This window comes from Theileria annulata, chromosome 1 (assembly GCF_000003225.4).
Source record: "Theileria annulata chromosome 1, complete sequence, *** SEQUENCING IN PROGRESS ***".
In the NCBI taxonomy this organism is placed as follows: domain Eukaryota; phylum Apicomplexa; class Aconoidasida; order Piroplasmida; family Theileriidae; genus Theileria; species Theileria annulata.
Window position 1 is genome coordinate 179,869 of NC_011129.2, and position 24,506 is coordinate 204,374.

General features: G+C 34.2%; 10 protein-coding genes across 10 annotated transcripts, besides 16 other annotated features; 4 read left to right on the forward strand and 6 right to left on the reverse strand.

The window, feature by feature from the left end:
- Positions 1 to 208: 208 nt before the first annotated feature.
- Positions 209 to 1,114, forward strand: TA16600 (Tpr-related protein family member, putative; the record flags this gene model as incomplete). The annotated part of the gene is made up of 1 exon (XM_948531.1): positions 209 to 1,114. The coding sequence occupies one exon, from the start codon at positions 209 to 211 to the stop codon at positions 1,112 to 1,114; it is 906 nt and encodes a 301-aa protein (XP_953624.1).
- Positions 221 to 289: a sequence feature (1 probable transmembrane helix predicted for TA16600 by TMHMM2.0 at aa 5-27).
- On the reverse strand, positions 1,065 to 5,428 carry TA16595 (SfiI-subtelomeric fragment related protein family member, putative; the record flags this gene model as incomplete). The annotated part of the gene is made up of 3 exons (XM_948532.1): positions 1,065 to 1,391; positions 1,416 to 2,552; positions 2,639 to 5,428. The coding sequence occupies 3 exons, from the start codon at positions 5,426 to 5,428 to the stop codon at positions 1,065 to 1,067; spliced, it is 4,254 nt and encodes a 1,417-aa protein (XP_953625.1).
- Positions 5,429 to 5,540: 112 nt separating this feature from the next.
- Positions 5,541 to 10,941, reverse strand: TA16590 (inositol phosphatase, putative; the record flags this gene model as incomplete). Its single annotated transcript, XM_948533.1, has 7 exons — positions 5,541 to 6,993; positions 7,162 to 7,248; positions 7,344 to 7,671; positions 7,824 to 7,901; positions 7,974 to 8,177; positions 8,339 to 9,769; positions 9,948 to 10,941. The coding sequence occupies 7 exons, from the start codon at positions 10,939 to 10,941 to the stop codon at positions 5,541 to 5,543; spliced, it is 4,575 nt and encodes a 1,524-aa protein (XP_953626.1).
- Positions 10,942 to 11,646: 705 nt separating this feature from the next.
- On the forward strand, positions 11,647 to 14,033 carry TA16585 (DEAD-box family helicase, putative; the record flags this gene model as incomplete). Its single annotated transcript, XM_948534.1, has 6 exons — positions 11,647 to 12,415; positions 12,511 to 12,973; positions 13,066 to 13,313; positions 13,401 to 13,560; positions 13,720 to 13,791; positions 13,892 to 14,033. The coding sequence occupies 6 exons, from the start codon at positions 11,647 to 11,649 to the stop codon at positions 14,031 to 14,033; spliced, it is 1,854 nt and encodes a 617-aa protein (XP_953627.1).
- A 2,441-nt stretch (positions 14,034 to 16,474) lies between these two features.
- On the reverse strand, positions 16,475 to 17,191 carry TA16580 (uncharacterized protein; the record flags this gene model as incomplete). The annotated part of the gene is made up of 1 exon (XM_948535.1): positions 16,475 to 17,191. The coding sequence occupies one exon, from the start codon at positions 17,189 to 17,191 to the stop codon at positions 16,475 to 16,477; it is 717 nt and encodes a 238-aa protein (XP_953628.1).
- Positions 17,141 to 17,191: a sequence feature (Signal peptide predicted for TA16580 by SignalP 2.0 HMM (Signal peptide probability 0.991, signal anchor probability 0.000) with cleavage site probability 0.579 between residues 17 and 18).
- Positions 17,192 to 17,645: 454 nt separating this feature from the next.
- Positions 17,646 to 18,347, reverse strand: TA16565 (uncharacterized protein; the record flags this gene model as incomplete). The annotated part of the gene is made up of 1 exon (XM_948536.1): positions 17,646 to 18,347. The coding sequence occupies one exon, from the start codon at positions 18,345 to 18,347 to the stop codon at positions 17,646 to 17,648; it is 702 nt and encodes a 233-aa protein (XP_953629.1).
- Positions 17,703 to 17,708: a sequence feature (GPI-Anchor Signal predicted for TA16565 by DGPI v2.04 with cleavage site probability 0.152 near 202).
- Positions 18,297 to 18,347: a sequence feature (Signal peptide predicted for TA16565 by SignalP 2.0 HMM (Signal peptide probability 0.884, signal anchor probability 0.000) with cleavage site probability 0.376 between residues 17 and 18).
- Positions 18,348 to 18,723: 376 nt separating this feature from the next.
- TA16560 (inositol phosphatase, putative) lies at positions 18,724 to 20,014 on the reverse strand (the record flags this gene model as incomplete). The annotated part of the gene is made up of 2 exons (XM_948537.1): positions 18,724 to 19,089; positions 19,205 to 20,014. 2 exons carry the CDS (start codon positions 20,012 to 20,014, stop codon positions 18,724 to 18,726), a joined length of 1,176 nt encoding a protein of 391 aa, XP_953630.1.
- A 719-nt stretch (positions 20,015 to 20,733) lies between these two features.
- On the forward strand, positions 20,734 to 22,304 carry TA16555 (uncharacterized protein; the record flags this gene model as incomplete). The annotated part of the gene is made up of 5 exons (XM_948538.1): positions 20,734 to 21,485; positions 21,521 to 21,640; positions 21,720 to 21,836; positions 21,944 to 22,063; positions 22,094 to 22,304. 5 exons carry the CDS (start codon positions 20,734 to 20,736, stop codon positions 22,302 to 22,304), a joined length of 1,320 nt encoding a protein of 439 aa, XP_953631.1.
- Positions 22,056 to 22,063: a sequence feature (1 probable transmembrane helix predicted for TA16555 by TMHMM2.0 at aa 368-390).
- Positions 22,094 to 22,154: a sequence feature (1 probable transmembrane helix predicted for TA16555 by TMHMM2.0 at aa 368-390).
- Positions 22,305 to 22,551: 247 nt separating the features above from the next.
- Positions 22,552 to 23,979, forward strand: TA16550 (Tpr-related protein family member, putative; the record flags this gene model as incomplete). Its single annotated transcript, XM_948539.1, has 1 exon — positions 22,552 to 23,979. One exon carries the CDS (start codon positions 22,552 to 22,554, stop codon positions 23,977 to 23,979), a length of 1,428 nt encoding a protein of 475 aa, XP_953632.1.
- Positions 22,585 to 22,644: a sequence feature (10 probable transmembrane helices predicted for TA16550 by TMHMM2.0 at aa 12-31, 51-73, 93-115, 125-147, 189-211, 231-253, 266-284, 314-336, 356-378 and 388-410).
- Positions 22,702 to 22,770: a sequence feature (10 probable transmembrane helices predicted for TA16550 by TMHMM2.0 at aa 12-31, 51-73, 93-115, 125-147, 189-211, 231-253, 266-284, 314-336, 356-378 and 388-410).
- Positions 22,828 to 22,896: a sequence feature (10 probable transmembrane helices predicted for TA16550 by TMHMM2.0 at aa 12-31, 51-73, 93-115, 125-147, 189-211, 231-253, 266-284, 314-336, 356-378 and 388-410).
- Positions 22,924 to 22,992: a sequence feature (10 probable transmembrane helices predicted for TA16550 by TMHMM2.0 at aa 12-31, 51-73, 93-115, 125-147, 189-211, 231-253, 266-284, 314-336, 356-378 and 388-410).
- Positions 23,116 to 23,184: a sequence feature (10 probable transmembrane helices predicted for TA16550 by TMHMM2.0 at aa 12-31, 51-73, 93-115, 125-147, 189-211, 231-253, 266-284, 314-336, 356-378 and 388-410).
- Positions 23,242 to 23,310: a sequence feature (10 probable transmembrane helices predicted for TA16550 by TMHMM2.0 at aa 12-31, 51-73, 93-115, 125-147, 189-211, 231-253, 266-284, 314-336, 356-378 and 388-410).
- Positions 23,347 to 23,403: a sequence feature (10 probable transmembrane helices predicted for TA16550 by TMHMM2.0 at aa 12-31, 51-73, 93-115, 125-147, 189-211, 231-253, 266-284, 314-336, 356-378 and 388-410).
- Positions 23,491 to 23,559: a sequence feature (10 probable transmembrane helices predicted for TA16550 by TMHMM2.0 at aa 12-31, 51-73, 93-115, 125-147, 189-211, 231-253, 266-284, 314-336, 356-378 and 388-410).
- Positions 23,617 to 23,685: a sequence feature (10 probable transmembrane helices predicted for TA16550 by TMHMM2.0 at aa 12-31, 51-73, 93-115, 125-147, 189-211, 231-253, 266-284, 314-336, 356-378 and 388-410).
- Positions 23,713 to 23,781: a sequence feature (10 probable transmembrane helices predicted for TA16550 by TMHMM2.0 at aa 12-31, 51-73, 93-115, 125-147, 189-211, 231-253, 266-284, 314-336, 356-378 and 388-410).
- A 16-nt stretch (positions 23,980 to 23,995) lies between the features above and the next one.
- On the reverse strand, positions 23,996 to 24,286 carry TA16545 (acylphosphatase, putative; the record flags this gene model as incomplete). Its single annotated transcript, XM_948540.1, has 1 exon — positions 23,996 to 24,286. One exon carries the CDS (start codon positions 24,284 to 24,286, stop codon positions 23,996 to 23,998), a length of 291 nt encoding a protein of 96 aa, XP_953633.1.
- Between the last annotated feature and the right edge of the window lie 220 nt (positions 24,287 to 24,506).

Here is a 24,506-nt window from a genome sequence, read left to right on the forward strand (position 1 = left end):
TGGCTCAGGTGCTACCTGTAAGAGACTCACTCTGAATGCCGATCAATCTGCGAAGGAGCTAACATATTCCTCTTCAGAAGTTGGTTGCACCAATTATAATGTTCCTGCTGGTCATAATCATAAACCTGGTTTTCCAACACATGCTCATATTGCTGCCACCAATTGTAAGTATGACATTACTAGATGGCATAATTTTTCTCCTGTACTGATGGTTTTAGTTGGTATGGGTCTAGTATACATGATATACCCAGCTATTGCACCTGGTATGATCGTACCTTTTTATTTGGTTGATAAGATTGATATGATACTTCTGATAGCTACAGACGTTCCACCCGTGATTGTAGCTCTGCTAAAGAAATATAATTATGGACCATTTGTATTCTTGGGTAATTGGGGTGGAAATCATAATGCGTTTGGCCCAGCTGAATCAGATCCTATCACTCAAGCAACCCTTGACCTCACAGACCTTACTAGTGGTCATACTCTTACACTCCAAAAAAGTGATGGTGGTGCTGTTCAAGTAGTCAAATATACTGTCGATAGTGAGCAAAAAAGTAAAATAACTCGGATCAAACAGCAAACTGGTACGGCCACCATTAACCTCACTCTAACTCTCACCGAAGTTACCCTTACACTCAATGGTAATACTCTCAAAGCCACTGGTTCAATAACTGTTACCAGGAACGTCACACCTAGTGGTGGTCAAAAACTAGAAACGGCTCTCACCGGATCTCATACTCTAGAATTCACCAGCAGCAGCACTCTCACTCAAGGAAATCTTGATTCTGGTGGTTCTAATAGCGTAACTATTGGTCCCAGTAGTGGAGCTACCAATTCACTAAATCTCACTGCCGCCGATCCTGGCGACAATCAAAGTAGGCCTACCAAACTCAATCTAACCCTCAAGGCTGGTACCAAACGCGATGGCGATGGCGGTGAACTTCCTAATGAAAGTCTGACCCTAGACTCCGGCAACAATAGTCTCACCCTGTCAGGTGGTATAGAAGGAACCCTCACATACGCTAGTGCTAGTAGCGGTACTCTAACTGCCAACATCATTAATATCAGTTTTGATCCAAATGACTTTCATTATAGATATAGAACACAATACTAAGGAAAGTTGACATCTTGGGCTGATTAATTATAGCACGGGATATATTGGAGTCTCTATAATGCAAAGAATAAATGAATATAATTTCAAGATAAATTTTAGTAACGATAAGGATATCAAAGAAGTGCCAGATCCAAGCATGAACAAGTGGTTCATTGGAGTCGCATCCTGATCCTCCTGAGTTTGCTTTGTGTTCTGGGTATGGTCGCCATCCACCAAAACCATTTTTAGGATCGTTAGGTTTGTGGAATACGTATTTGGTTTTACCTGACGAGTCTGACTACTGTGTAATGATTGATGGAACAATAATAGTATAGTATTTGTAGTAAGATACGGCCTTATAGTAGTTGTCATTGAAATTGGTCCAGGACTGGAGAAGTTCCTTGTATTTCTCAGATTTAATAGTGTTGCCCTGTTCGTATGCATCAGCTTGCGCCTGAACCAAGTGGAATCTATCTTTGACACCGGTACCAAAGAAATTGCTGTACTTATCCTTGACAGCAGTGACCAGCTCAGGTAGATCACCAGCACCGGCAGTACCAAGTTGATATAGCGCCTCCCGAAGAGTCTTAGCACCATCAGGACCACTAGGAGCCTGATCATTTTCTCCGACAACATTCTTGAGTAGTTCTTCAGGCCTATACACATTGTCGAATGCTGTCATTGCAGATACAACTGCATCGTATAGAGGACTAATAGACGCAATAGCTTGATAGGCAGATTCTTTCTCCTTTAGATCGGTGAATTTCGGTTTGACACCTTCAGTGGCTGTGCTACTTTGGTATGCATCTCGAACAGCCGTGGCCTTACTAGTTAGTTCAGAATCAGCATCTTGATGATCACCGAGTAATTGGAGGGTCTGTTGGAGTGTACCAGGAGCGCCTACTTCACCGATAGCATTCTTGAGGTTGGTGGCAAGTTGTTTGAGATCAGCATTATACAGATCATTGAAAGCTTCCCATGCCTTATCAACTGCTTGATATAGAGGTTGCTTATCACCGTCATATTTACTTGCTGCATTTTGTCCCTGAACTTCAGTGTATGCACCGCTGACTTGGCCGTATTGACATGTAACACCAGTGGCCTTAGATTGTAGTTTACTATTATCAGTTTCATCAGAAAGTTCTTTGAGTTTCTGTCGAATTACTGAAGCAGTTTCAGTGACACCGACAGCAGTGGCAAGATTTTGGGCAGCTCCACTATCAGCACCAGTAACTTTATCTGCCAGTGCTTTGGCTGCAGTATGTAGTTCCCTGGCTAATTTCCTTAGTGTACCAGGTGTTCTTTCATTTTCGCCAGCTTTTTGTTTAAGTGCCTCGTTAGATTCAGCACTATCACCCTGAGCTGCACCGGCTAGTGAGGTGGCATTACCATGTAGTGTTTTGGCTAGTCCTCGGAGTGTTCCCTCGGTAGCACTTGTACCAGCTGCGGTTTTAAGGTTCTCACAAAGAAACGGTTTGAAATGATACCGAAATAAAATGTGGTTATATCTGAATAATTGGGATCATCAGTATGTTTCCATACAACCTGATTGCCATACTTAACCTTGAGACACCTGGATATAATTCTAAAGTTAAAGCTATAAAAGAAGTCAACAAAGGAAACTGTCAAGTCAATATTCCTCAATCCACGATCATTATGACTTAGGAACCTCAATTTTGTGACATCGAGTCTCTCAGAAGTGATATCCTCCCAACTAGTATCCTCTTCGGACTGACGGAACAACCTGAAAGAATTGTTATAAAGTATAATGGCCAAAAATCTTTCATTATTACTGAATAGTTTGGTCCTAACCAATCTGCCACAAAGATCCTTGTATTCCCAAATACCCCAGCTACCCTGAGTAACCTTAGTGAATCCATGACCAGGCTTAACCCTGTAAGTGACGATTCCATTGTGTTCAGTATAGTCAAACTGACCAGTACTTTGAGTCTTCTCAATATCCAGAGTAACCTTAGTGACTGTAGGTTCAGCAGGAGTAGTCTCTTGTTGAGTCTCGGGAGTAGTAGCTGGTGGAGTAGCTTCAGGAGCCTCCTCTTCTGGAGCAGGTGTGACAGGAGTAGGCTCAGGTTCCTCAGCCTCCTTTTCTATCTTCTTGACTTGATCAGACTGATTCTTAACAAAGAATGCGTTTGATGAAAGTCCTAGTGAAAATGATTTTATATCCGCAAAGTTAGAATCATCGGTATGTTTCCAAACTTCATCATCTCCAAACTTCACCTTCTTACACTTGACTCCATCTTTGAATATGTAAGTAAATGATAGATCGACAATACTAACTGAGTAATCAGACGTGGTGATCTCAGCATCGTTATCACCGAAGAACCTTAGTTTCTTAACATCATGTCTATCAGATGTTATATCCTTCCACGTGCCACCATCTTCTTGGAACACTGTGAACATATTATTTGTAAGAAGGACAACAAGGAATTTAACACCCTTGGAAACTTTAGTCCTAACCAAGGTACCAAAGACATTAGTTTTAGATTCCCAGATATCAGTACTTCCCTTAGTTACCTTAGTGAACACATGGTCATCTTTAGGAGTGTATGTAACGACACCATTCTGATCAGTATATTCAAACTCACTGGTACTCTCAGTCTTGGATATGTCAGCTGTGACCTTCGTTGGTTCTGCTGGTTTGGTGACAGACACTGTAGTTATTACAGCTGCCGTTTCAGGAGTTGGTTTGAATTCTAGTTTCTTTGTTTCATTATCACTATTAAGGACATAGAAATTGTTAGAAAGAAGACCAAATCGAAATTTCATGATCGATGAGAACTCGGGATCGTCACTATCTTTCCAAACCTCAAGATCTCCTAGCTTCACCTTCCTACATTCGACTCCATCATTAAATATGTAAGTAAATGATAGATCGACGATCGTAACCCTGTAGTCTGAGGACGTAAGCACAAGATCATTCTCTCCGATGAACTTAAGTTTAGTAACATCATGGCTAGTGGAAGTGATATCCTTCCAAGTATTATTCTCCAAATGGAACAGCATGAACATATTATTATCCAGTAATATGGCTAGGTATTTAACACCATCGCTAGTCATAGTCCTGACCAACGTACCACAGACATTATTAATAGATTCCCAAATATCTGTGGTACCCTGAGATACCTTGTTGAATACGTGCCCAGACTTAGCAGCATAAGTAATAACTCCATTCTTGTCGCTGTAGTAAAACAAATCTGTACTCTGAGTCTTCTCAATATCCAGTGCAACAGTGGTGACTGCCTTGGTAAGATGCTTAGTCTGATCTCTAAGATTTGTGACACTGAACTGGTCTTTAGGAAGATCAAGATATAGACCCTTCAGATATCCAAACTCAGGATCATCAGTGTGGTTCCACATAGTTTTATCATTGTATGTGATCTTAACACACTTGACACCTTCTTTAAACTCATAGCCATATCTTGACTCGAATACTATTGGATCATAATCATTCTTAGTGAGCTCATGATACTTGGATGTACCCTCTTCTAGGGAGTACATCTTGATACCAGAGAAATCACTCTTTTCCTTAGTGATGTCTTCCCAGCACTGACCTTTACCACACTTCCTAAGAAGTACAAAATTACCACTCTGTAGTAGTATGGACAGGAATTTCTCATCCTTACCGGAACCCATGAGTACAGCCTTTAGACCATGATCATCCGGTTTGGCGGTCCAAATCTCCAAATCTTTCTTTACAATCTTCTCGATTGTCAAATTGGGCTTAGGATTGAAATGACCGAAGTTTCTGGTGGATCTATATTCAAATAGGTCATTATCAGTATTCTTGTCAATATCAAGAACAATGGTGGTTTTTGTAACCCACTTACCATCCACCTCGTGGAAGTGTTCAACCTTATTATTGTTGAGGAATATGTTAATGTTCTTAACGCTTGTTTCTACACCATACACAGTGACCATGTTTGACCACTCATCATCCCTTTCTGCCTCCCAAAAAATATGATCTTCAGAAAGTGTTTTACTGACCATTACGGTTTTGAATTGGTATCCAGGTTTTGCAGTGAAAGTCCTAGTTTCACCATGATGGGCAAAGTCATAACCAATGGTACTGGAAGTCTTATCTAGGTCAAGTATTATTTTATTAGAAGAATACTGCCAATTACCTTCTTCTGACCTTCCAAAATGCAAGATTCGGCCATTTAACAGGTATATGCTCATGTTATGTCCACTTTTATCGACGAAAACCTTGCTGGCATACTTTTGAGGATCGTTCGTTTCCCAGATCACAACCTCTCCATCACAACAAGTGGACCAACAACAGCTGGTGCCAAAAGTCTTAACCACCTGATTAAACATTGCGTTACCCTTGGAAGTATAGATGTTAATTTTTCTGTTATGATCAACAGTAAAATCAAAGTCGTCAGTACTCTCATATTCGAGCCCTTCAGAAACATTACTAAGTTGGACATCAGATATAATTTAAAGGAACTAAAACACAACTATCAGATTGATGATTGACATGGAACTCATTGGGATCATACTTCATATTGGTGATAGTGACACTGCCGGTGAGAGTTCCGCCACTGCCATTGAGCCCGTTGATAGATGTTTCTATGCCACCAGCAAGATTTAGATTATTTCCGAGACTCTTACCATCACTTTTAACATGGATTTTACCTTCAAGTTTGGTACCGGTACCACTTTGTGGAGTGATTTTGAGGTTTAGAGTATCATCGGGATCGAGATTGGTACCGGTCTGGAGTGGAGTACCACCAGAGAGATTCTTGACTTTGTCCTTGGTGATCTCAACAGTGGCATTGCTAAGACCTGTGCTGAGGTCGATATTCTGTCCAGTATATTTTGTGAGACCAGTAGCAGTTTGGGTGAAGGTCACATCAGTTAGATCGGCCTTTAAACCATTACTACTACTAGTACCAGTGATAGTGGTACATACAGGTACTATTGTAAGTCCACTGATAGTGACCTTACCAGGATTGGTTTTGGTTCCTACAGAGATAGTGGATTTGGTAACAAGTCTAGATGTAAGAGCACGTTTATTATCACTAGTGAGACTAAAGTTAGTATTTTTGAGAACAGGAAGTTTAGCACCATTGAGGGTTAGAGTACCACTACCAGTGACTTTGACACCATCAGTAGCATTTGTGAATTGGTTTAGGGAGCCGGTGATATCACCACCGAATGTTAGAGGACTTGATAGTTGGCCAGTACCAGTGATTTTGATGGTACCAGATACATTGAGCCTCTTAGTACCTGCAGTGGCAGTACCAACAAGGATTAGAGTGTCACCTTGGTTGAGAGTGGTACTGACCCGGAGTTGACCACCATCAGCTTTGGTTAGTTTACTGATCGTTATGTTAACCGGACCGGTTATGTTTGTGAGATCATCTGTAGGTTTGGTAGTAGTAATTGTTATGGTTGCAGTACCTTTAAGATTACTACCACCAGTTACGTTTATACCAGCAAGTTCAAGATTAGTTGGATTGGTGGCGTTGAGAGTATTACCAGTTCCTATGGTTACCTTGATATTACCACTGCCATTTTCGAGGGTTAGTTTTCCAGCTAGACGACCATTGAGAGTTAGGCTGCCTCCAAGAGTTCCAGACTTAGTAACTATTATGGTACCTTTAATTGTAATCGGGGCACTACCAGCAACAGCAGCCTCACCATTGAGGTTCAGTATGTCTCCACCGTTGAGAGGGCTATTGGTCTGGAGTTGGGTACCGGTTTTGCCGAGATTAGCGGTGATACTGTTTATGTCACCACTATATGGAGTACTACCACCTTGTTTGGTGACTTTGATTGTAGCAATAGCTATGAGACCATCTTTAGTAGTAGTGATAGTAGTATTATGAAGATAGAGTTTAAGACTACTAGTACTGGAGCTACTGGTACTACTACACTAATTAATTAATCGCTATATTCGCTAGAACAATAATGGACTCTATCAACTAATTACAATTAATTTAGCTATATTAGGTATTTTGATATTAAAGTATAGGTCAAATAATGAAATAAATTATTGAGATCGATTAATGAGAATGATTGAGGATATCGGCCTATGGTCTGACATGATTAGGTTATCATTCCTCTTATAGTTTAGCACATGTACCTTTTGCTTCTGGTTCAACTTGCCTCCATATATTATCCTGTCACACCTACAACACCATTACAAACTCAACTAAAAACTAATAACTATAGTATAAACCAAGTCCCCAGAGGGGATAGGGAATCACACAGAATGAGACAGTACCAAGCAGGTGATCTTTTAGTGGTATAAAATTTAGTTCCATCCTTATACTTATATGTTGGCAAAAACTGTATCTTGGGTTCATTAAGGTATTGGAGTACTGGGATTCCAATCATCTTGGACATGTTGAACTCATCGTATTGGAAAAGTTTGGCAAACTCAAGCCTTTTCAAGTGGTTAATAACAACGTCTTTGTCCAACTGAATTCGAAAGTTAAAGTCTCCACCCAGAACAAACAAGTCATCCTCCAAAACACTTATGTTATGGTCCTTAAACGAGTTCTTCAGTACGTAATCAATCAAGTCAATACGACTAATATTCAAATTCTTACCTATAGACAATATAAACTTAACTATTTACTAGAGTACAAAATGTAAATGATAAAAATAAGTATACATCAACGAATATGTAAGTGCCGTTGTAAGGAGTATACAACTGAAGCACTATTACCCCAGGATGAGATGATTAAGAACAGCAACGTACCAAAATTAAGATGTAGGTTCAAAAATGACATATGATGATCATAAATTTTAAATCTTATACCAACGCAGCCTTTGTTTCCTATAAAAAATCATATAAACCACTAAAACTGAATACAGTAGTATGATAAATGTTTAGATAGTTTATTAGTACCGATATTGAGATTAAGTCCTGTTTTAACATTAGTGTTTAGTAACTCTTTGATATGAGGTTTGAGGGAGAGTTTAGCATAGATGACTAGGTAAAGTCCCGTCATTGCGATTGAAGATACTTTGTAGTACTTCTCGTCAGTTGCGATCTCAAACACATTCTCTATCAACCTCTCAAACTCATTCTCCTTATTCTCATCTCTTTTACCTATACATAATTATACTAAGTGATTTTATACTATTTACTATAGTATAAATAGCAAATGTTGAAAATAAGTACACAAGAGGGAATATCTAAGTGCCGTTGTAAGGAGTATACAAATGTAGGGAAACTACCCCAGGATGGGATGATTAATCACAGCAACGTACCAGTAGCGATATTTATGAAGTTTAGTTCTACGAATTCTTGAAAACTGAAGACATATAAATCACATTGCAAAGTGTCCAACTCAATCCAATTAATCAAATTATCATCAACCTCAACCACATGTGCTCCGATATTCCAACTACCAAACCATACCTTCAAGTCATCACTGTTCAATCTCATCATTTCCTCATTGTATTCTCCATCTTTAACATCAGTTGAATCTGGTTGGAAATCTAGTAACTCTGGTTTAGGTTTAGATTTACCGGTGATTTTACTAATTTTATCATTTAAGCGATCGAATATGCTACTAACTTCTAGATCAACATCAATGTTTTCTTCATCTTCTTCATCTTCATCCTCTAAATTATCCTCTTCATCACCTTCACCCTGATTCAGACCCTGGGGAGGATCACTAAGTCCAGAATCATTCTGGGGGTTATCAGCTTGGCTGAAAGGATCTTGTATGTAATATTTACTATAAAGCAAACTTCGTTTTAGTGGTTCTCGTCCAACTCCGTTATAATTATATGAAGTCAGAATATCATAAATTTGCTGCCTTTGCGAGTCTTGAAATACTGAACTATATACTCTTTGTACCATAGTTTTTCCATAATGAAGGAGTGAATTAATGCTAGTATTATTCTGTTTAACTCTTTCTGATAGAGTTGACTGTGTCCCTGAATAATGAATACTTATATAATCTCCATGATCACACCATAATTGTGTAAACTTATTCAACAAATCATTATTCTCCAACTCAGAATCCTCATCCATACCACTATTATTGATAGGGGTAATCAATTGTTGACTCTGGTCAACAGAACTAACTTTGTTACCAGTTTCAAATCCTCTTTTGGTATGATTTTGTAGAATATTGTTGAAAATGACCCATGATAGAACGTATTGAAAAATATTAGTTCGATCTAAACAATCCAAACAGTTTGTTCTTACAACTCCCTTTTGTAATTCCACTTTCCTATCACCCGAATCACCATCATTTTTATGGCCATACGTCTCATGGAAGTATGAAATTGTGTTTAAATGTGTTAATAAATTTTCACTGATGTAATCAATTAGAACGTCATTTGTACACCACTTGGCGTTAACATTATAATTATAATTCTCCATCACCAATTTTACCATGCCACCCACATCACCACTACCATTATCACTCTTAACAGGATTATTTCTGCTATATTGTTGTACCAAGTTCTGGAAGGAGTTTGTCAGTATTCTTTCATTATCTTTAATGTCCAAAAGGTTAATGAATAGTACAAGTTCCAGTGGTTCGTAGCGTTCTTTCAGCTGGTTTATGTGGTTTGAAAATGCATCAATGTTAAGGTGATGATTATACAAATTCACAGGCGCGGTAAAGTTCAACTGTTCCCAAAATATGGGCACTGATCCTCTACATTGAACATACGAATACCAATCTACAACATTTTACAGCCTAATTAGTTAACTTTATATGACATAATTATTAAATTTTATAGTAAATAGATAAATAGAGATAATTAAAACTATATAAGTTTGAATAACTATTTAAAGTATGGAAATTAGATGATATAAGTAAATATTTGTGGAGTTTAAAGAAACACAGTAATGAATTACCTTTAAAATTAATCCGAACTCTCATTTCAGTTTCAACAGAATTAGCAGTATTTCCTTGCTCATCAATACCTCTGGCTACAAACCTTGTACCAGATCTCTTGACGTTACGTCTACCAATTAACAAAATCTCAACAAAATCTCCATCCACTTCACTAGTAATATATCCTACAAAACCCTGTATTAATACAGTCGTCCATCCCTTTGGGATATTCTTACTCATGTTATAACACCAATTATATTCTTCATCACTGATATTATATAATATCTCATTACTACTTTTATCCTTATTGCTATCATCACTGCTTTTAGTATTAAGTACTGGGTTTGATTTGTTAATTGGAAAGTATTTGTGTGAATATAGGTTTTGCAATGAACGTGTTAAATCAGTATCAAATGAGTAAAAATAACCAGTTGAGAGTATTTTTTCTAGGTTTTCTATGATTCTATAAACTTCGGTTGTCAGTTCAACTTGTTCACCGCAGCCTGATACAGCAATATTGCCCAGATTTCCCACATTACCAAAATTCTTAAGGTTGGTAAAGTTGCTTAAGTTGCCAAAGTTGGTCACGTTAACTAAATTCATTGGTGTGTAAACAAAACTGCTAGAGTTAATTGGGAAGAATCTAGCCTGTTTTATGGTATAAATCCTTCCTCTCTCTGCTTTGTCCAGTGACAGGTTGGGCAAATCTAACTCAGTTACTAGTTCAGACTGTACAACTACTGCCAAATGGTATGTATTTAAAACCTCAACAACTCCCAGGAATGCGTTTATCGAGGTTTGTTCAATCGGTTCCTCATCTGTTAAAGATACCAAAGACTCTGTGATATGGCATGTTGAACGGTCGATCCAGAGTTGTTTCGTGCCGTATCCGCTTACAAACTCCTTAAACTCTGAAAATACCTCGGAACTATCCTGACTATATTGTTCATTTCCAGTGGAAAGGGTAATACTGTACCAGGATGTAAATGTCCTCAAAATATAAACACCATCCATTATGGTATTATATTACTTAAAACTATGATATTTTTTTAAAAATTTACACTCAAATAGGCATAACCTTCACAAATTCAAAGATGAACAGAAGATATAGCCGTTATTAAATTGTACCTAAATTTACAGTTAAAATATCCCTAAATTACATTAAAATTATCTCTAAAGTATGCTTAAATTATAACTAAAATATTTGAAGGTTTTGATATAAAATGGCTAAACTAAAATCTAAAAATTCAAGACTCATTAGGTACAAATGAGATTTAATTAAAAAATCAGGAAAAGGTAAGGAGTCAACTCATCTTAATATACAAATACATTTATGAAAAATTACCTTTCCGCCTGTACCATACAATTAAACATACCACATAACACCTTTTTACCAATTAATCCAAAACACCATTTAATCCTCATTTAACCATTATTTTATCCTTATTTAAACTATTTCTTCATAATTTTAATATAAATTATTTTATAATTTTAATTTAATGTTTTAATTATTTAAAAAATTTTTTAATATTTCCAAACCATTAATTATATCTACATTTATGTAAAACCGTTACAATTATATATGTAAATGATAATTTTATATTTTTAGAAGGTTTTCCATTTAACCTTATTTTTTAACACTACACATCTTACTAATTATTATAATTTGACTATTATTTTTTCAAAATATTATTATTTTTGGCTATTATGTTATAATACATGTCATTTGTACTTTTGGCTAAATTTGCCAACAATCTTCTCCGCCTAAAGCACACCAGTTGCTCTAACATTAACAGAATCAACCCTTTGTCAACCTTAAATTTTATTTATTTTAACAGAAGATTTATTCATAATAATAATATTAAACAGGATGATTTGGATGAAAATAAAAATTCCTGTAATAGCGGATATAAATTATGTGATCTGGTAAAAAAAAATGATTTAGGTACTAAAACACGTTTTTTAATAAACAAATTAAAATTTAATCATTTTGACAAGTTTCAATCGCAAATCTTCCAACACATTATATTCCAAGGTTATTCTATGAATTCATTGCCTAGTGACCCTGGAAAAACGTGTGAAAATTCAAATAATATCGATTTAAACGACAAAAATTCTGTATTATATGTAGTTGGCAATAGTAATAGTGGAAAAACAAGCTCCTATTTGCTAGCTTTAAATGAGTTAATAAATAACCCAAAATCTCAGTATTACCATGTGTATAGAGATAATCACAGGCATAAAATGATATTATATAGTAAGTTGAGGGGTGGGAAGCTTTGTAAACCCAGGGGATTCAGACGTATAAATGGAGCTCCAAGACTAAATCCAGACTCCTTTACCGTTCCTTTGGCTATAATATTGGTTCCTTTTCGTGAGTTGGGCCAGAATATCTTCCAAACTTGTGATCAAATGGGTATTCGATCAAGATTAATAACTGGCGGTTTCGGTTACAAATTGTTAAATAAAAGTTCTTCCGATTCTGGAGGTAACGCCTCTTCCTCACATATCTATACATTTTTTACTTTTCCTTAGATTACTTTAAATTATCTATTATAAGTTAGCTATATAATACATATTTAGGTGATGATACTAATGGTATGTTTATAGGTTTGGGTAATTTTGATGTAATAATAAGTACACCTGAGATGTTATTGAGAATTATAAATGGTGAGTATGAGGACTTTAGATTGGACGTGAAGTACCTCAAGTTTCTTATTTTTGAGGATTCAGATTTATTGGTTGAGGAGATGTATTTGCCTAAAATAAACGAAATACTTAATTTACTTTTGATTGATAAGTTGAGTTTGGTTTACGTTTCGAGGGTTAAATCGTCTAATTTAACCGATCACGTAAACGCCATAGGTTCTCCAACTGTGTTAGAGAAGGCAGAAACGCATAATTTGGACCACTTTAAGAAAATATTTGTCTACACATACTCAAATGATAAGTTGGAAGTCCTAATTGACTTAATCAACGAAATCACCCATAATAACTTACAAAAAACTAAAATTGTCATCTTTACCAATACAACCAATTGCAACAAGTCACATACATACTATTATTTAGCTTTAATTATTTATTAAGTAGTATTAGATATATGATGTAATAGTGGAATTTCAGTAATTTTGAGTTTAGATTTTTAAAATATTCTTTACTGGACAGAGGGTATAGAATTAGTAACCTGTTTGGAGGTATGAACTATGAAGAAAGGACTGAGAATTTGCGCAATTTCGAGTCTGATGCTGACATTCTCATTACCACAAACTTCGCCTCAAGGTTCAAATTTAACTGCACAATCAACAACATAATCCTCTTCGACTTCCCCAAGAATATCCAACAATTCATTCATCACACTTCTTCTTTTACAAATAACTCAAATAACAGTATGTTGAACATGATCCATTAGGATCCTTTATGATTACCATACTCATTTATATAGTTCATTATATAGTTATTCTAATGAGATTTAGAAATGTACCTAATGTTTAATAACAAGAATATTGGATTAATGAAAGAGATGATAAGTTTATCTAGTAATTTGAGTGGATTCGAGTATCGCAACTTAACTCCAAAACTGTCTAAAAAGCTCTCATTATACCAGAAATCACTACTTAAACACAACTTTAAAAGGTAAACAGATATAACCTACAATTATACTATGCAGTATTGTAAAAGTTGGTAAAAGAAAGATAAAGTTGACTAGCAAGAAAAACATTTTATCACCGAAGAATAAGAAAATTATGAAGAAATTCTATTTAAGGCATGTAAAGCTTTTATATTATTTTTCAGGGCTAAGGCTGTTAAAAAAGTTGAATTTTTAAGGAAAAGAGGAATTCTTAAAAAATCTCAAACACTTCCAAAGTACTGAGTCATTGATTATTACAGTTATTCCCTCCATGGACTTATTTCTATCATTTAAACTAGTTATATATAGTAATATGTATAATAATATGACGAGTAGGATGTGTGATAGGAATGTGGAGATGTCGGACAGTCAAGAGTATTTGAGAATGGAGAGAACTCCAGACGGATTCTTGCAAATAATACCAAAGAGAAGGTCGAGGATTAGGAACTACGAAGTAACTAAGATTCTCTCATTTTAATTACAGGAGAAGGAGACTCTGGATTCCAAAGTTATTCACACAAATATCAATTATGAGCCAGAACATTTAAAACATCACAAAAATACACATTTTTGATATTTTACACAATAACACATTTTTTTAATTTTTTTCTACAATTTACAATCTTTTTAAATTATTGTGTAAAATGAGGCGTTGTGATTAGAAAATGTTATTGAGAGCGAAATTTACTAGTCTTACAGAAAATTTAATTTTTTGTCAAAATTATTATAATTTCCAAAATTTACTCAATTTGACACCCCTTACCCCTATTTCACACATCCCAACCATCTCTGCATATAATTGTAAGAATAAGACCATAAGATTAGCTTTGAGAAGAAAACGAAGACGTATGGGTGAAAGGGTAAGCTTGCGCTACAGATAATGGAGGAGAAGTCACGTAAAAAGTGGCGTATGATCTTATATGAAGATCAAGACTACCCTCCTAACTATGTCGATGATTCTTTTTTATACGATCTGAGGTTTAAAGGTAGGTTACATTGTGTCATTCCAATTGTCCCGTCACTTTCACTAAGTTCTAGCTATTTTATATAACCCATTAGTGGATTCGATTTTTATTATTTATTTCCAAATTTACCATTTTTACTATTAAATTTTTATAAAACTCATCTAATATGGATTCACATTACCATTACAGGCTTTAAAAAGCTGAAGTTGAAGGACTTACTCAGGAATATGCTTGTTGTGACTGATCACATAAGTACAATAATAATGCTCTCAAAGCTATATTTACTAATCAAAAACAATAAAATAAAGCTATCGTATCATTTAACACCTATTATAATTATATTATTATAATATTGATTAAATAAATGTCAGGGTTATTTATGTATTAATATTGGTTTCGTTATTGGGGGTTCTAATTTTGATGTTACTTAACAAGGCTCCCAAAAGAGGTAAAATATAATTTTTCAATTGTGTTTAGAATATATAACTCAATTGAGGATGATTTTCATCATGTACTTCACACTAGAGGTTGATTTATCATAGTTAACGCAATTTTCAGCTCTTTCAAGGCGTTTTACAAACACTTATCTCATCATTCAGTGATGATACTGTTTATTTTCTAGCCTTAAGTAACTATTAAATATCTAATCACTATATAGAACCCTTTATAAGGGTTATTACCCATAATAGTTATATACAATTAACAAAACTGAGTAATGTGTAGTAATATCGATATTTCACGTATTGTCTCAAAATTATGATCTAGAGTAAGTTTTCTAATCAATTTCTCTCCAGATCAGTGAAGCATGAATACATGAGGGAAGAAGATGTAATTCCAATGAATTGCCTACTATTGCTATCAATTCTTCTAGCCTCAAGATTAGATGATTCTAGAATTGTATCTATCCATAAACAAGCTTTATTATACCTGATTATTATTTAGCTAAATATTACACTGGATTACATATGTTAAAGTATTGATTTATGAATTTTGAGTGTAAATTAATATAATCTTAGGCGTCGGGATTTATACAATTTTCAATATTGTAATGTTGTGTAAACGATAATTAATTTTTCAGATCATTTTCACTATTTCCGAGAATCAAATTATATATTCAAGTATTTCCAATTGCACATTATAACCCCTTAGAATACTGGAAATAACCTTTTAATTTACGGATTTACTCTTTTTATTACAATTACTACCTGTTTTGCATTAGAATTCTTCTACATAATCCTATATCTATCAGGGTAATATACTATACAACTATTAATGTGTTAATGTGTAGAATCTTGTGCTTAACTATATTATTACCACTTTTGTACATTTATTTTCAAAGTTTTAAAAGGTAAAAATTGGTTTGGTTTAGAGAATTTGTAGGGATATTACCGGCTCGTGGGATCCAGATTCCATTAAAAAAATGAAAAAATTAAAAAAAACCTCATGGTGATTAACTTTTAGATTTTACACAATTTTTTAATTTCAATATCTTATTTTTATATATTATGAATAAATCAGATGTAGCATGTGCACAGTAAGATTTTTTACATTCATTTAAATACTAGTAAATAATAGTATATATTGATGAGTAGATAAATAATGTTTTAGTGAAATTGAGATAACATTTCCTAATAATAAATTCTGTGAAATAACGCTGAATGTGTTGGAATCAGAACCTGATCTGAAAACTGATCAGTCTTGTGTAAAATATAAAAAGAATAAAAATATTCTAAATGTGTAAGTTTTCTTAAAAATTAATTAAATTAGTTCAATTCAAGCGATTACGCCCAGAGCGTTGAGGCAGAAGGTCAATTCGTTTTACGAATCCTGCTATCTCGTTGTCTCGATCTTAGAACAATTTCTGACATAATTTAATCACATTTTCATATTTATCCTTAATTATCCATTGTTATTATTGCTAATATGATTGTATACACTGTAATTTTTCTGTTGATTAAGTTCCAGCTGGTTTACTTACTTGTTCCGCAATAGTTGGCTCAGGTGTAGCTGTTGGAGTTGTTGTACCAGTTGTGGTTGCTGGGGTAGTTGTACCAGTTGTTGATGTTGTAGCTGTTTCAGGTGTAGTTGCTGTATCTGTTGGCTCCTGGTTAGAGTTCTGGACAGGGCTAGTGTTTATCGATTCCCTTACCTCCTTCCATCCATCTGAGAGATTCTCTAATTCTTCTAATTCCATGATTTTCCTGACATTGAGCTCCATCTGCCTGACCCACTCATATATGACCATGCGGTTCATAGGAAAACTGAAGTTCAGATCCTCAAACAATCTGTTCACAGTCTCTCCCTTATACTTGGCACAGGCGGTTTGGTACATCCTGTAGGCGTAATGCACTTGGTACATAAGCAAGTCAACGATCATCTGGCGAGCGTGCATCTTATTAATGATATTAGCTCCAGTCTTGTTAACTGTATCACTACTCGACTTTAAGTCGTAATTCGAAGATTCTCTAAGTTCCAAAGATATATCATTGTCCATTTTCTTAATCAGCTGTAAATACTTGTCTGCAATCAGATCAAGCTGTCTTACGTACTCAATGGTATCCTCAAAAGAGTTGTAGTAGCTAAAATTAGCCAACCTGACCATATCATTGTAGTACCTGTTGCAGGTAACTAAAGTCGCTACTAGTGTAAAAAATATTAAAACCGAATTCATCTTTTATATATTTTTTATTATAAATCTTAAATTTAATCTAACTTGATCACACGTGATCTTTCAGAGAAATTGTTCGAAAAAATTTTCTTCGTCATCAATACCACGTTTTGGTATATAAACTCGGATTTAACCTCTTTTAACCCATTTTAACCAGTTATTTCACATGTTTGATCCAAGATAATGCAATTTCCACCTCAATTCTCAAAATTTTACGAAATCTTAAAAGGAGACGTATTTACCATTTATAATATTTTTTAGTATTTTTGTACACTAGTTTATGGAAAAACTATATATAAAATTAATTAATTTTTTATTTATTTTAACATTTTATATTATCATACTGATAGCAATTTACTTAATTTATCCTTATTTAATCACTGATAAATCTGTTAACATTGTTATGTAAAAATCTGTGTAATATATAGCGATTAAAAGTATTGGAAAAGATTTATCTTTAAACTACAGAAATGGTAATGAATGACATGATTAAGAACAGCATGTTGATATAGCTAACATTGGCTTTTCCTGTTAGTAGCCAAAGGTTCCCAGTGCTCTTGACTCTTCCAAGTTGACTGATGTTATGCGTAATTCTCTTGTTTTCCATCTTTACTTTCTGGAGCTCCTTGACTTTGTATTCTTCCAAAAGTTGGGCAACGTCGCTATAGACGAACGATGAACAGAGTCCGTACTTTGCCTCGTCGGTCACTTTGCCAGTGTATTTGGTTATGTTAGCCTTTGCGAAGGCATTGAGAACGTTCCTAACGTACGTGATAGTCTTCAAACTGTTGAGTGAAGCGAGAACCATTTGTGCTGAGACGTAGTCCCTTGCGAGGTGTTCCTGAAGTTTAAACTCAATTGACGTGTAAACCATTCCATTTCTAAGAGTCTTGCTTTCGTCGAATATTGTTAGTGCGCTTTCTACTAATTCTCTATCAATTCCAATTTCCTCTGGGGGCTCCACAACTCTAGAAACATCAAGTGAAATTTTCTCAAATTTGTCGATATACTCCTTAGGTAACTTATAGAGTGCAGCCTCAAGTGCGTACGAGTCTGAGACGCAGGCAAATTTACTTGGATATCCCGGCCCAAACAAAATCGAGCTGGTGCTAAATGCTAATTTAATTGACACAAATATTATTACAGATATAAACTTCATTTTTAGTCAGTATTTAGAATTTATTTCCATTATATTAATTTATAGAATTTTATTTTGCCAAGTCCCTAACTTTAACTTGATTATCGAATTATTGGTTTTTATTAAAAATTAAAATAAAATAATCTTTTACTATTAATTACAAAAGATTTACTATTGTTTCGTTTTTCCCGCATCTTTCAAGCTTTTGCGAGAAATTTCCAGAGATCTCGAAACTCCTCGAGCCAATTTTTTATACCACTTTTTCCTCAAAAAATTTCTACTCTAATTCTCCCTTTCCCATCCTTAATTATAATTAAATAAATTTTATACTAAATTTATGCAAATTAACATTAAAATAACAACTAAATACACCAACACATAGTAATGAATTATGAAATTAATCAAATTTGAAAGTGTGTGAATTTAATTTGACCGGCATAGCGATATTTCTGTTTAACGGCCTCAGCATGAAGGCGCAGGAGACTGGTGAGTGATCACTGATTAGTAAGGGCGTTTTATTCTTTGGAACAGCGCTCCTGTAACTTGTTGGTTCAAAGAATAAGCACGTCTCCAAGGTCTTATCTGACCATTTTAGCACTCTGTCAGTCCAAGAAGGAACACGTTCTGTGTTTAGCGTATACCATTTGGACTCTGAGGTCAAGTACTCCATCTCAAACCAGTTCTTTTTTCCCTTATCCAGCACTTCTCTGTTTTCTCGTTTTTTATAAGTTGGGTCGAATCTTATCACATCCTCGCAGAACTTCTACGAACATTGTAAGAAAAAAGTCAGTGTTTTAAGTATAACTAATTAACAATTATAGGTAAATTAATGGTGAATAATTAGATTTTAGCTGGAATGTACTCCACAAAACACATACCTGGTCTTTAAGTGGTGATGTGGATAAATGAAATTCGTCATATTTGATCAATTTATCAAGCGTACCATTAACAATATTGGTAACAGCATGTTCCAGTGGGATGTTAAGCTTAAAATTGAAATCTCCGGCCCAGATAATATGATGGAAAACGTCCTTGAAAATTAGTTTCTCGTTTTCACCGAACAAACATGTTAACTTTGAGAGAATTGTTTGAAATGATTTTTGCCGTTCCATGTAATCTGAGGGTAAATGGCACCCGAGTAAGCAAATTAGTTGTCCAAAGACTTTGATTTGGAGGCAAACTACTCCTTTACTGCGGTTATATACTGAGAGGTAAAGTGCCTTTGAGCCGCAAACCCTAACCACTCCGTTTGCCAGAAAGTCTTTCCTTACCCAGGCGGCTATGCAAGTCATCTTTCGGCTAACCACTGCGCCTTCTCCGAATCCCAGAATTCTGTCAGTTTTAAAGAAAACACGTTCCAGTGGATGTTTACACTTCTCCAAGAAGCGGCTTACAAGCTCAAAGAAGTTCGGCGAAACACACTCCTGGAGCGTTATAAAATACAAGTCGTAGTCAAGACCAATCCAATCACTCAGAGGGTGGCTAAAACGCGCGTTACAAGTCATACACTCGTAATTTTCAGGGAAATGGGTGTTGCAGGAACACATAACATCTGTAGAAAATTGCTTAGCGTCAATTTTCTTGTAACCCATGTTCCACGTCCCTACGAAAATACGAATCGGCTCCCAGTGATCCAGGTAGTCACCGTTAATCTGGACCGAATTCTTATCATCCACCCATTTATACATCTCGGGCTATGAAAATTCTTCTTCACGTTATTTATGTGGATATTATGTTACAATCAATCCACTCATTATGGATTATAAACTTTTTAAAATAGTATTTGGAAAAATATGAACCGATTTACACTAAAATAGATTAAAATCAATTAATCATTATTATTCATTTAAAATTATAGTCAAATTTATAAAATTTAAGACAAATTGAAAATGGAATCCTAATGTTAAATGTTCAAAATCAGGAAAAACCAGGAAAAAAGTATTAAAACAAATGTCAATTTGACAAATAAACTACAGAAAACATTCCAACGGAAATGTTATAAAAAGATACTTCAGGATTACCTCCCAAAGAATTTTTAAAATAAAATTTTACAAAAATCACAGAATTTTTTAATTTAAGTTTTAAATCAAAAAACAACAAATGTAAAATTTCATAGCATATAACGAAATTAGGTAAAAATCATACATTTTATAAATTACACCTTAATAATTACCCGATAGTGAATATTACATTTATGAAGGATTCCTCAACCTATCAGTTATAATTTTTCTACCATATATTTTTTTCAACATTTTTTTGTAATTTAGACTTTTTTTAAAACCCATTTTCACAACTTTGTATTAATTTTTTCAACAAATCTGTTTGACACACTTTCCACCATTTTTAGATTCTAACTCTTTATTTCTTATAATTATGGTTATAATTTGCTACTAATCTCGTTTATAATATGGAGGAGAATAAGCGTCCCAGGGTAACTTCATTAGAAGACTTGAAGTTAGAATTTGTCGAGAAACGCCGTAAAAAATATTTAAGACATTTGGAATTCTTCTCCACTTTTACACAAACTCATCAACCAACTACTTCCAATGATCAGTATACACCCTTAAATTATGAAAATACAACTTTAAATGGTGACAATTCACCTTTAAACGATGATAATATTGAGATAAATAATGATAATGTAGTATTAAATGATGAAAATGATCATGTTAATGAAGATATTGTTCAGTTGAATAATGTTACGAAGTTAAATGAAAATATAACAAAGTTAGGTGAGCCTTTGGAATTGAATCAATTGCTGAGGTTATCCGGTGGAATATGTGAAATATTGGTGTTTCCAGAGTTTATAACTTGTTCGGACAGTTTAATTAGTGAGGAGATTAATCAGATAAGGAACAGTTTGTTCTTTGTAAGGCCCGAGGGTTCGAGGGTCTTGATACACATTAACAACTATACCGCTTCAGTACATAATAAGCAAAATTACATTAGGCATGTTTTTAGTACTGATATTAAGGGCCCAACAATTTTAGACTGTGTTATTCCCAGCCGTTTAATGAGCGAATTACCAAATTTCATGGATAAAACTGCTAATAACACAGATGTTACAGTTGTATACTATATAATTGACATATTAATGTTAAATGGACACATACTAACGACTTCAGATTTAGAATGTAGATTATTCTTTCTAGACTCAATGTAACATTCAGTTATTATTATTCTATTACTAATAGTTTTATATTATTGAATTCTGTATTTAGATTAGATGAATTGAACAGTGATTCTAAGATATTGTTTAAATTTGTAAAGTATTATCAAGTTAATTTTGATCAGTTAAACAAAACATATCAAAGGTAAAAACTCAACTTATTAATTTACCTTTACTATATTATATATACTGTAACTATATACCAATATTAACAATGTTAATAGTATTATGAATAAGGAATTTGATTATGAAACTGATAGTATAATATTCGTCAATAAGAATTCTAATTACATTGGAGGTTACAATCCCAATTGGTTATGTTACAAAGATTACAATATTAAGTATTTTTTCCCACCAATTTTCAATTATATTTTATAAATATTCAGTTTAGTATATTTTTTAGTTAATATTTTCAATATTTAGTTAATACATTGACTTATTGTTTTAGTAAATATTGTTTATGTGATAAAGTAATTTGTAAAGTTTATAACAAATCCGGTAATCTATATACACACGATAATGTATTAATCGGCAAATCAAACTATGGTTCTAAACACAAAATCCTCAGGTAAATATACTTATTCTTACTAATATCTAGTTATACCATTATAGTATATTATATTAATATAATTTGTTTTAGTATATTGATAATGGATATTGAAGATTTGAAGATTAGTTACAAGATAATTTCTCACTCCAAGTGGTACAAAAGTACTGACACTCTGAGGAAGATTTACGTTAATTTCATTAACCGAAAGCCCGGAAATGACAACTTTAATAAGTTGCTCCAGTCACTGTCAAATGACTAATATTATACCAATTATATATAACTAATTATCTGGGCTTAAAATATTTGAACTTCTAGTTTATTCCATTAACATAATTCAGCACAAAAGCGATAAAGTTTAATGTTTGTTCTGATGGATACTGTGATTTTAAGTAATATTTCTGTAATATAATACTAACACTCACAGAGAAATACCTCTAGTAATAGTCATTAACTATAACACTAAGGATCCAACTTAATAGTTAAGTTACTGTATCTAAATCGCAACAATGGGTGATCAGCCTGAAGATCCTAAGAAGGATTTGAAGATATCAGCCTATATTCTTGCTGGTCTTGCTATGATGCTTAACATTAGGCTATCATATAGTTCTGCTCCATATGCACTTATTAGGTTTCAACTGCCTGAGAATCTTTTTAGCGTCTTTGTAAGGAGAATGGCTAGTGCTCTTGAACTTTGGTGTCTACCAAGTATGCTTCTGGGTAACCTCATGGATATCATTAGAAAACATGCTTTTACTGATAATAAAAAAAAAGAAGCTTGGGGTTATCACTGGCAATCTATATTTTGGTCTTGGGCTAATTTCTTAACATTTGTAATACTTTTATTTGTATATCGTGGTGGTGGTGAACATGGTCGTTTAACTATGTTTTATTGGATTATTGCTATTTCAGGATTTGTATTTGGTATCAATATGGTTATGGTATATGCTCTTGAAGCTAAATATTTGACTTGGTATATGATTGGTGAAAACTCATTTCCAGCTGTTACATCACTAATGCACTATATTACAACACTCATCTTTGGTAACAGAAGGAAATGGAATTCTGACTATGTCATAGTCTATATTGACATTTGGGTTGCAATAATAATCTCCTTGGTGGCAGCAGCAGTCTGGACAGGTGCATACTCCAGCAACTACGATGGTGGTGCTGATTTCGGAGCTACTCCCAACCAGAATCTCATATCACCCGTTGCTATGGTAATTGTAGGTATGGGTCTAGTATATGCTATATATCCTGGTATTGCACCAGGTATGATTGTACCATTCTATCTCATTGATAAGATTGAGATGGTACTTCTAATTGCTACAGCAGTTCCACCAATCATAATTGGTATTCTGAGGGCAACTGATACCAAAGGTTTTCCTGGTGGTCCTCAAACACCAACATGTAAATGGTACAATGATACTACTGATGGTAATGGTTCCTTCTGGCATGCATTTGACCTACTTATCGTCCTTAAGATCTCTCTGGCTGGTATCTTTATATACTCACTTCACTATAGAGATTCATCACTTGCTAGATCTATCGTTAACCAACCCAAAATGTCTACTGCACTCTCTATCTTATTTTATATGTGCCATGAGATTCTGTTAGCAATTGGATTTCCTGGTATATTTGGTGGTAACAGTGGAGGCGACCAAGTAATGCTGCCAGCACAGTATGTGGGTGCTCTATTTATGATCTTCTTAGCATTTTACAGTGAAGGCTACATCATTGAGTATAAAAGTCACGATCCTGCCCATTGGCCAACCGATGGAATGACCCCGTGGAATGCCCTTTGCTACTGGGCCAAAAGAGCCAGCAAAATAACTAATCACAACCTAGAATCACTATTTACAACTAATTTACATAGATATTTAAATTTTAAATCATTACATTATGTATTAATACATATTATACACTTTAAAATATAAAATGATGTATGGTACATTAGTATAGTATATTGAAGGAATCGTAGTTAGAAGTGGAATCATTGTCGAGAGTGAATGAACAGGATTCGATTTTTGAATTTGGAGATCCAACAGACTCTAAGAAGTGTTTAAATTCATTCATTTTAGATTCGTCATTAGTTTGACCCTCTCCAGAAACACTTCCATCCTCCTCATTCCTGACATAGCCCTTAATCCCTAATTTATCAGCCTCAAGCTTTGTATACTTTCTAAAAAAAACACCTTGAACCTTACCACGAACATTAAACTTAAATTTATACACATTAGCCATTTTAAAGAAATTAACAAATAGGGAATTCAACCAATATATAATTAATTTATAATAAAATTGATATAATCATATAAAATTAGATTATTAAGAAACAACTCAATAAAAATCAATGTGGAACGAAATAGAAAAATAACAACGGAATAAAAAGTAAAAATAAAATAATGTAAAGAAATTAATGGAAGAAATTATAAAAAATAAAAAAATTAAAAGAATAATAAAT